The sequence below is a fragment of the Solanum dulcamara genome, chromosome 11 (assembly GCF_947179165.1).
Source record: "Solanum dulcamara chromosome 11, daSolDulc1.2, whole genome shotgun sequence".
Lineage (NCBI taxonomy): Eukaryota > Viridiplantae > Streptophyta > Magnoliopsida > Solanales > Solanaceae > Solanum > Solanum dulcamara.
In genome coordinates, this window is record NC_077247.1 from 57,477,320 (window position 1) to 57,487,578 (window position 10,259).

Genomic DNA, 10,259 nt, shown 5'->3' on the forward strand with positions numbered 1-10,259 from the left:
ATATATATGGTCTTCACTCCTCTATTTTGTAAAATAGCACGACTTGATTCCTTTTTCTTGTTTAAAAGAAAATCAATCCACTCAGCATTGGACCTCCAATTAAGCTAGGCTGGCCCAGAGAAAATGGGTTGCCTATCAATGGGTTACTCAGAAGCCCAAAATCTCAACCTTATTTCCAATTTCCAAACAAGTGAAGCTGAGTCCCAAATCCCAATCCTACTCCTCCACAGCCTGGTTAATCTGAAATTGAGAATCTGGTCTTCTTCTTTGGGAAATGACGACTTCTACTTGTTCAAACTTTTTCTTTTTGTCTGAAACTGCATTTTGCACCAATTTAGTCATTGGTGTGAGTCTATGACCAGTGGCGGAGCCAAAATATTGATTGAGGGAGTTCAAAATGTGAAGAAATAGATACGTGAACTTGCCGAAGAAGTTCAATATATATACACAAAAAATTATTTTAATCATGTATAAATAGTAGGGATCCATTAAGTGGCTCCCCGCGTGTGACCTACCTGATTCCCGCGACTAGCCCAATTACCAGATGACATGTTGAATCTTAATTTACTTGAACTTTTGTTCTTATTTATGAAAATACATTGTACAATTAATCAAGTAGGTACATAGACAATGACCCTTGACCAGAAAAGACAGAATTAAAAATAAAAGACAAAATAATGAATGATTCGAAACATGGAAATTTCAAAAAATAATTAATCCTCCATTGACATGAGCCAAACCAGTGTCATGCCTTCTATTCTTCAATAAATTTTAACTGATGCGGCGACACAAGGTGATGCCATCACCAACAGGAAGCTGACAGATTTCGATTCTGGGATCTGCAGCCAAGGCCTTGTTGAGTTCCAGTACGAAATCTCTATAATACCTAACGTATTTTCTGAGTGGTGCATCAGGTGGTGCCACTACCGATCCGTTCCATAGGGTGTTGTCATAGCCAATTAGTCCACCAACCTTAACCAAGTCGATTAATCTCTTGTGATAGTTCAAGTAATTGTCCTTGTCAGCGTCCACAAATATGAAATCGTATGATCCATGATATTTCCCCTGTTAATGATAAACAAGCATCAACATTAGTAATCATAGACAAGTTTTCAATTTATTGATTTATTGTAATGTTCATGGAACTTTATGTAAACTTACATCTTCAATCATTTGGTCAAGAACGGGAAGTGCTGGGCCTTCTCTGAATTCAATTTTGTGAGCTAGTCCAGCTTTTTCAATTACTGGAAGACCAATCTCATAGTTATCGCGGTTGATATCCATGGCTAGAATCTGAATCAATTTTAGCAAATTAGTACAAATTTATAAGTTTAAATATCTGTCATCTGTAAGGCTACGAGAAATTGGTACAAGTTAAATACCTTGCCATCATCGGGAAGAGCCATGGCAGTAGCAAGAAGAGAGTAACCAGTAAAAACGCCAATCTCCATGGTGTTTTTGGCATTGATGAGTTTGAGAAGCATATTCAAGAATTGCCCTTCATCAGCAGAGGTGGTCATAAGGTTCCTGTTTTTTCCCACCAAATGAAGATTTCATACTTAGTTCCATCTACAATATTTAAGTATTCAATTTGGATGAACTAAAATGGGGGGGAAAAAGTACCAAGGGTGTTTTGCAGTAATCTCTCTTAGCTCTTTCATGGCTTCAGGCTCTCTTGGGTACACGCTTGTTTCAAGAATGTACTGTTCAAACACAAATCAAACAATTCATTAAGACCAACATGACGCTCATAAAAAGTTTTGCACAAGTAAATTAATTAATTTCTTGTATGACAATATGAATGAAAAGTGGTATGTGGGCTTTAATTTGAATATTTTACTACCTGATAAAGGGCATCACTTTGCAAGAGACTCTTGTGTCCAACTTCTTGATGTCTTCCATTTTCTCCATTGCTTGCCATTGCTAGTTGCTAGTGGATATTTTTTAACTATCTTTTTGTTTCTGAAATAGATAAAAGTCTTAAGCAACCTGCTTTTGTAGAGACGAAAAATAGCTGAATTTATAGTAGTAGAAAACAAGAGAGACATAGGGTTGTTTGGGTGACAATGATTGTAAGTTGGTGAAGTCTCCTACTCTCCTTCCTCCTTTTACAATTTGTCCAATTGACCAACTCCTTTTTTTGACTACCCAACACCAGCCTCTCACTTTCCTTATTTTAAATTAAGATACTTTCCTTGACGAATTCAGAATGAAAGGAATTCTTTATTTGAAGAGCTAGTCATGTCAAGTGGACATTAACATTTAACGCATTGCATATATTTTCTTAAGAAAGCTCTAGGCTTACCAACTCTGTAAACATAATGTAGTTGGTTGCGGACGACTTAAAACTGGTAATTTTTATGTGGTTGTTGTCTTACAAATAATGGACATGTAATTATTTACTATGTTCTTAAGTTTGTTGGTGTTTGTTTAAGTGAAGAATATTTTCTAACAACACATTGTTAAAGGTGTAATATTTATTTATTTATTTTGAGTTCTGAGAAATTCAAAACTATATGTCGTATTCTTTTAATTTCTCAGAACTCAAATGGTATTAATTGTTATTAGGCAACGAATTTCTATTCTCTTATTCTGGATACAAACTAGTATCAAATATATTTGAGATAAGGAGTATAAATCAAAAGGTTCAACAATAGAAACCTAAATAATGCTCAATTAAAAAAAAAATTACCTAATTACGCTCCTTTATTTACCATATTTTTCATTACTCCCATCTATTTCAAAAAATTTCAAAAAACTCTTCTTTCCATCCGGATATATTAATTCAGTAATCCGGATACATTAATTCTGATTCATAAATTATCTTTATGTTCAATGTATCATGCTTTAAATATTACCTGCTGATACATATAATCCTAATTAATGTATCCGGATTACTGAATTAATGTATTCGGATTATTGAATTAATGTATCCGTATTATTATATTTTTAAGGAATTTCTGTAAATTGAAAAAGAATTAAAAAAAAGTGATAATTAGCCTTTTACACTATATGATTTATGTAAGTTATACTTAAAAAAAAAAGTTACTCCTTTGTTTTATTTTATATAGTGGTGTTTATTGGCCCACAACGAAATTTTAAAAGAAAGGCTTTTGATACACATTAATAGTATAATTTGTGGTTTCAAATATACCATGACAATTCTATAGCTATAAGAGCATGTCATTGAGAGTAAATTGAAAAGTTTGTGATTAAAATTTTAAATAATAAAATATGTCATTTAAAAAAAATGAAAAAAAAAAGTATCACGTAAAATAAATTAAAGAGTTTTGTCTTTTGATATTATTAGTCAAACGCCCAGAATCTCAAGTAGGCTACTCCTGAAGTTGGGAATTCAAAAATTTGCACAAATAGAATATTTTGCAGGTTGGTGTATAAATTTTGGGGACAATTCCAAATATATACAATAAATTAATTAGTTTATAACAAATATAGTCATGTTTTATTTACATTACTTATACATGAGCTATACACTGAATATACATTATGATACATTCAAAAATTGAATATAACTTGACTATATATGCATATACAGCGAATGATCATTTTTTTAGTAATTAGTTTTATCATATGGAGTAATTATCCCTTAAATTTTATCCCTGTAATTAAAAGTTTTGCATATAAGACAACCAAGTGGCATAATTTTTCAAAGTTATGTTGGCATAAGTAATGTCGCACGCCAATTCAAAGTTATGTCCACCTAGTATAATTTTTGAACAAATTATGCCTCGCTCCGACATATTTGAGCAAGTTATGTCCCGCCAAACTACTCTTCTAAATTTACACAAAAACAGGGGTAGAAATTTAAAAATAGCTTGAAACAACCCTATTTGTGCAAATCTCCCTTAATTTGGTTGATTTTAGTGTATTGGTTCAATTTTGGTGCGAAACTGCATACCTACTAGGTTTGGTGATCATGCGTGTCACGTAACAGATTAATTCCTACTAGCCCCACTTGTGACCTGTGAAATTTTGAACTTGAACCCTTTTTTTTATTTATCAAAGTATATTGTGAAACAAACAGTAGGTAATATACATAATGCAATCTTTTAATAGAAAAGAGAACCCCCCAAAAAAGGAACACAAAATAAGGAATGATTCAAAACAGGGGAATTCCAGAAATAATAAATCCTCCATTGCCATGAGCTAATCCACTAGTGGCATACCTTCCGTTCTTGGTTGCCACAAATCGACAATTGTGCTGTATATTTAACTAATGCGGAGGCAAAGGGTAATGCCGTCACCGACGGGAAGCTGGCAAATTTCGATTCTGGAATCAGCAGCCAAGACTTTGTTGAGTTCCATTACGAAATTCCTCTAATACCTAATGTTAGTTTTACCATTTTAATATCAATATTGAGTGATATTAATTTGCATAAGTGACATATGTTATAATTCTCTCTTTAGTGCATAAAAATGTCTTTCATTATCATCTTTAAACTCAATTCTTTTTCAGAGTTTGTTGAGTTATATTTTGTGATAAGGCTATTGTATCCTGGGGAGACAAGTTAAAGAGGAATACCGCTGAAACGGTAGAAAAATTTGTTGCAGTAGACTTGAATCGTCTTAAAGAAAGTAAAATATTCGCGCCTCAGCCAAGAAGTGAATTTATTTTCTTCATTTATTTTTTTTAATTGTAATTTATAATGTTGTAATATCAACAACACCTAACATATTTCCTTAATGGTGCATCAGGTGGTGCCACTACTGATCCGTTCCATAGGGTGTTATCATAACCAATTAGTCCACCAACCTTGACCAAGTCGATTAATCTCTTGTGATAGTTCAAGTAATTGTCCTAGTCAGCATCCACAAATATGAAGTCATATGTTCCATGGTATTTACCCTGTTACGAAAAATTATTTTAGAAAAAAGATTAACATTAACCATCGTACACAAGTTAACAATTTATTTATTTGTTGTTATGTTCAAGGGACTTCATGTAATTACGTCTTCAATCATTTGGTCAAGAACAGGTAGTGCTGGACCTTCTCTGAATTCAACTTTGTGAGCTAGACCGGCCTTTTCAATTACTGGAAGACCAATCTCATAGTTATCGCGGTTGATATCCATGGCTAGAATCTGAATCAGTTTTAGCAAATCAGTACAAATTATAATTAAGTTCAATTATCATTTGTTAGATTGTGAGCAATTAGTAAAAGTTAATTACCTTGCCATCATCCGGAAGAGCCATGGCAGTTGCCAGCAGAGAGTAACCAGTAAAAACACCAACCTCCATGGTATTCTTGGCATTAATGAGTTTAAGAAGCATATTCAAGAATTGTCCTTCATCGGCTGAGGTGGTCATAAGGTTCCTATTTTTTCCCAACAAATGATGATTTCATACTTACTTCCGCTACAATATATAAGTATTCAATTTGGATGAACTAAAGTGGGTGAAAAAAGTAGGAGAAAGTTACCAAGGGTGTTTTGCAGTTCTCTCTCTTAGCTCTTTCATGGGTTCAGGCTCTCTTGGGTACACACTTGTTTCAAGAATGTACTGTTCAAAACATATCAAACAATTGATTATGCACAAGTAAATTAATTTCTTGTAGTAATTTGCATTTATTTTACCTGATAAAGGGCATCACTTTGCAATTGACTCTTGTGTCCAACTTCTTGGTGTCTCCCATTTTCTCCATTGCCTGCCATTGCTGATTGGTGTTGCAGTAGATATTTTAGCTATATTTGTTTTTGAAGTAGATAAGTCTTAGGTAAGCAACCTGCTTTTAGAGAGATGTAAAATGGCTTAATTTATTGTGGAAACCAAAGAGGCATGTGTAAAGAGTGGAGGAGACAGAGGTTCAAAGTTGGTGAATATTTGGATCTTTTTCCTACATTTTCTTGGAGAATACAGCCAAAACGACCAACTCCGTTTTTGACTTGCATAACCATTACCTAACAATATTCACCACCAGCCTCTCACTTTCCCACTTTCATATTAGGCTCCCTTTCGTTGACGAATTCAGAATGAAAACTAGTATTTTCTATTTGAAGGGACTCATGTCAAGTGGATAATTATTCATTGCCGATGTTTTCCCAAAAAAACTCTAGGATTACTAACTCTTTGATTTTTGAACACAATGATAAGTAAAATACTCACTTAAATTAGTTGGTTGCTGACGTAAAGCTGGCAATTTTATGTAAATACTTGTCTTGCAAATAAGGGGAGAGAGGGCATGGAATCGTTTTAGTACTATTTCTTAAGTTTATTGGCGTTTTGTTGAGTGATGAATATGTTATAAAAAAATTTATGTCATTAATTCATAGAAAAATGAAAAGTTCATAATTAAAAAATTAAATATAAAATTGGGACATTCTTTTTAAAATTGACAAAAATAAAAGAGCATGATATAAAAATAATTAAAGAGCTATCTTAGAAAAAAGAATCAGCTTTCTAGATTCAATATAGGTTGTGGTGGGATGATTGAGATTCCTCTGTCTTTATCAAATTTGAACCTTGCGAATGTAAAAATATTTCTTTTGAGACCCTACCCTCAGAAGTAGACTCTGTAATGCTGAAATAACAGTGTAAAAGCTGAAATAATCCTATTTGTACAAATCTCCCCTGAGATCTAATTTGGTTGATTTTAGTGCACTGGCCAAAAAATAGAACAATAGTCCCCCTTAGAAATTATTTTGATCAATATGATTTAGGTTTGGAAGCCTGTTGCCGATTCTGATTCTGATTCTTCTTTCCCCTTTTTTTTTAGGGGGAGGCAGGGTTTGGAAGTTTCTATTACCGAAAATTTGCACCATAATATGCACCAATGCATCAAATGATGAACGAAGTTTGAAACTGCATTTCGCACCAGTTTGGTCATGGGTGTGATGTAACAAATTATCAACTAGCCCCATTGACCTACATCAACAACCCAGTGAAATCACACAACATGGGGTCTGGGGAGGGTAAAGTGTACGCAGAACTTACTCCTACAAGTTAGGACGATTGTTTTCGAAAGATACTCGGCTCAATAAAAGCATAAAAGAGGTCGCTAAGAAATTCAAAGCGATATGAAAAAACAAAAAACAAAAGCAACGCAAATAAAATAAGGTAATTAAAATACAAACAGTAATAGATAATTGTAATGCGCTTACTAATAAAAAGAATAACGAGACTATGTACTAGTCTTCTACCCTAAAGTGGGTCCTCCACAACCTCTTATCTAAGGTCATGTCCTCGGTAAGCTGTAACTGTGTCATGTCCTATCTAATTACATCTCCCCGGTATTTCTTCGGCCTACCCCTACTTCTTCTGAAACCATCCATGGCCAACCTCTCACACCTCCGCATTGGGTATCTGTGTCTTTACTCTTCATATGCCCAAACCATCTATTGACCTATGATCGCAATTTGGACATTCGATCTCAGAACTTGAATTTTGTTTATATATTTATAAACATACATTGTGAAATACAAACTAGGTACCATAGACAATGCAACCTTTGCCATTAGACAGAACTAAAAGGAAAAAAGTTTAAAATAAAAGGAATGATTAAAACAGGGGATTTCAAAAATGATAAAATCCTCCGTTGCCATGAGCCCTGGTGGCATGCCTTTGGGTGTTGGTTGCCGCCACTTGTACTGTATGAATATTTTAACTGATGCGACGGCAAAGGGTGATGCCATCACCAACAGGAAGCTGGCAGATTTCTATTCTGGGATCAGCAGCCAAGGCCTTGTTGAGTTCCAATACGAAATCCCTATAATACCTAACATATTTTCTGAGGGGTGCATCAGGCGGTGCCACCACTGATCCGTTCCAAAGTGTGTTATCATAACCAATTAGTCCACCAACCTTTACCAAGTCGATTAATCTCTTGTGATAGTTCAAGTAATTGTCCTTGTCAGCGTCCACAAATATGAAGTCATATGATCCATGGTATTGGCCCTGTTATAAAAAATTATTCAAAAAAAGTTCAACATTAACAATAGTCGACAAGTTATCAATTTATTTATTTGTTGTTATGTTCATGGGATTTTAGGTACTTACATCTTCAATCATTTGGTCAAGAACAGGAAGTGCAGGGCCTTCTCTGAATTCAATTTTGTGAGCTAGACCGGCCTTTTCAATTACTGGAAGACCAATCTCATAGTTATCGCGGTTGATATCCATTGCTAGAATCTGAATCAGTTTTAGCAAATTAGTACAAATTTATAAGTTCATTATTTATCATCTGTAAGACTAGAAGAAATTGGCTTTAAAAAAAAAAAACTACCTTGCCATCATCAGGAAGAGCCATGGCAGTAGCAAGAAGAGAGTAACCAGTAAAAACGCCAATCTCCATGGTGTTTTTGGCATTGATGAGTTTGAGAAGCATATTCAAGAATTGCCCTTCATCAGCAGAGGTGGTCATAAGGTTCCTGTTTTTTCCCACCAAATGAAGATTTCATACTTAGTTCCATCTACAATATTTAAGTATTCAATTTGGATGAACTAAAATGGGGGGGAAAAAGTACCAAGGGTGTTTTGCAGTAATCTCTCTTAGCTCTTTCATGGCTTCAGGCTCTCTTGGGTACACGCTTGTTTCAAGAATGTACTGTTCAAACACAAATCAAACAATTCATTAAGACCAACATGACGCTCATAAAAAGTTTTGCACAAGTAAATTAATTAATTTCTTGTATGACAATATGAATGAAAAGTGGTATGTGGGCTTTAATTTGAATATTTTATTACCTGATAAAGGGCATCACTTTGCAAGAGACTCTTGTGTCCAACTTCTTGATGTCTTCCATTTTCTCCATTGCTTGCCATTGCTGCTTGGTGTTGAAGTGGATATTTTTAGCTATATTTGTTTCTGAAAGATTAGCCTTAGGTAAGCAACCTGCTTTTGGAGAGACGAAAATGGCCTAATTTATAGTAGTTGAAAACAAGAGAGACATAGAGTTGTTTGGGTGTTAATGATTGGAATTGGTGAATATTTGGCTCTTTCTCCTACAGTTTCTTGGAGAATACAGCCAAACGACCAACTCCTTTTTTGACTTCAAATCCATGACCTAACAATACTCACCACCTGCGTCTCACTTTCCCAATTCCAGATTAGGCTCCTTTCTTTGACAAATTCAATTGAAAAGTAATCGACTCATGTCAAGTGGACAACGCATTGCCGATATTTTCTAAAGAAAACTCTAGGATTACTAATAACTACGTGAACAGAATGATAATCATTAAAAGTACTTGGTTGCCGACTTAAAACTGGTAGTTCTATGAAATTGTTGTCTTACAAATAATGAGTGAAGAAGTTCTGCGAAAAAACATTTGTTAAGGATGATTATATTTATTGAGTTTAAGTAACATACATCGTGGTTAGGTCATGGTTAGGTCAGTAACATATGGATGGTGGACCAAATAAGTTTTTGAAAGTGAGCGGAGTGAGACAATTGTGTAGCAAGTAGGATATCCTATTTTGGATAACCCGATGGTGAAAATATGTAGAACTTAAACTTATATTTATTTATATTGAGGTTGAGATTAATTTTTTTTATCTATTTATGTTGAGGTTGATTAATTTGTTTATCCCTTCCTAGGAGCTTCCGTCCTTTTCTAATTCCTTGGTTCCTCGAACCCACAATGTTAGAGTTGGAGGTGAGAGGTATTTACCATACGAACAACTCCTCTTGTCGAGGTTGAGAAATTCAATCTTATATGTTGTATTTGTTTAAATTTCTCAGAGTTCAAATATTATTTTAGACAACGAACTTCTATGAGTAATCTTATTCTGCATTGGTCAATTTGTTTCTTATAGTAATACAAATTAACGAAATGAATATATTTCAAATTTTAAAGTTGTATTTCAAATTTTAAAAATCAACTCATAATTTATTTTCTAGCTCACACATTCAAGCATGAACATCATTCCAAATATTCTTTGAAGAATAGTTTTTTAGATTGTTATTTTGTTATAATGTTGTGTCTTATGTGCTAAATATTGCAAGATCAGTTCCTAAACTATAAAGGAACATTGATCAGTTTGTTTTTATAAGTGTGTTGGGTTCTTGGTTAAGTGTTGATCTAGAATCAGTGAGTTGAAGTCTACATTAATCAAGGGGTAATTGTGTAGTAGGCAATAGTCTTATTGCTTAGATTCCAAGTCAATGCTAAAGTTAGCCTTGATCGGAGTGTTCAAAGTCTACGTCAACTAGAGTTAGTTGGGGTAGTGGGCAATAGTTATATTGCTTAGGCTCAAAGTCTTATAATAGAGGTATTGCAAGCCGAGAGGTGGAGAGGGTTAGTG

At 34.1% G+C, this 10,259-nt stretch overlaps 2 protein-coding genes and 1 pseudogene across 2 annotated transcripts; all 3 read right to left on the minus strand.

Annotated features, from left to right (window-relative positions):
• Positions 1-563: 563 nt before the first annotated feature.
• Positions 564-1,989, minus strand: LOC129873009 (caffeoyl-CoA O-methyltransferase). The gene is made up of 5 exons (XM_055947983.1): positions 1,844-1,989; positions 1,624-1,703; positions 1,383-1,527; positions 1,162-1,293; positions 564-1,065 (listed from the first exon to the last, which is right to left on the minus strand). Exons 1-5 carry the CDS (start codon positions 1,919-1,921, stop codon positions 772-774), a joined length of 729 nt encoding a protein of 242 aa, XP_055803958.1. The 5' UTR covers positions 1,922-1,989; the 3' UTR covers positions 564-771.
• A 2,012-nt stretch (positions 1,990-4,001) lies between these two features.
• On the minus strand, positions 4,002-5,692 carry LOC129873011 (caffeoyl-CoA O-methyltransferase 3-like; annotated as a pseudogene).
• Positions 5,693-7,053: 1,361 nt separating this feature from the next.
• LOC129873010 (caffeoyl-CoA O-methyltransferase-like) lies at positions 7,054-8,861 on the minus strand. Its single transcript, XM_055947984.1, has 5 exons — positions 8,702-8,861; positions 8,482-8,561; positions 8,241-8,385; positions 8,015-8,146; positions 7,054-7,912 (listed from the first exon to the last, which is right to left on the minus strand). The coding sequence occupies exons 1-5, from the start codon at positions 8,777-8,779 to the stop codon at positions 7,619-7,621; spliced, it is 729 nt and encodes a 242-aa protein (XP_055803959.1). The 5' UTR covers positions 8,780-8,861; the 3' UTR covers positions 7,054-7,618.
• Positions 8,862-10,259: the final 1,398 nt, after the last annotated feature.

Coding starts and splice junctions, on each gene's coding strand:
- LOC129873009 (XM_055947983.1), bottom strand. CDS start 1,921: ATGGCAAGCAATGGAGAAAATGGAAGACATCAAGAAGTTGGACACAAG. Junction 1,704..1,843: donor AAAGTGATGCCCTTTATCAG/GTAGTAAAATAT, acceptor GTGTTTGAACAG/TACATTCTTGAAACAAGCGT. Junction 1,066..1,161: donor TTGACCAAATGATTGAAGAT/GTAAGTTTACAT, acceptor TATCATTAACAG/GGGAAATATCATGGATCATA.
- LOC129873010 (XM_055947984.1), bottom strand. CDS start 8,779: ATGGCAAGCAATGGAGAAAATGGAAGACATCAAGAAGTTGGACACAAG. Junction 8,562..8,701: donor AAAGTGATGCCCTTTATCAG/GTAATAAAATAT, acceptor GTGTTTGAACAG/TACATTCTTGAAACAAGCGT. Junction 7,913..8,014: donor TTGACCAAATGATTGAAGAT/GTAAGTACCTAA, acceptor TTTTTATAACAG/GGCCAATACCATGGATCATA.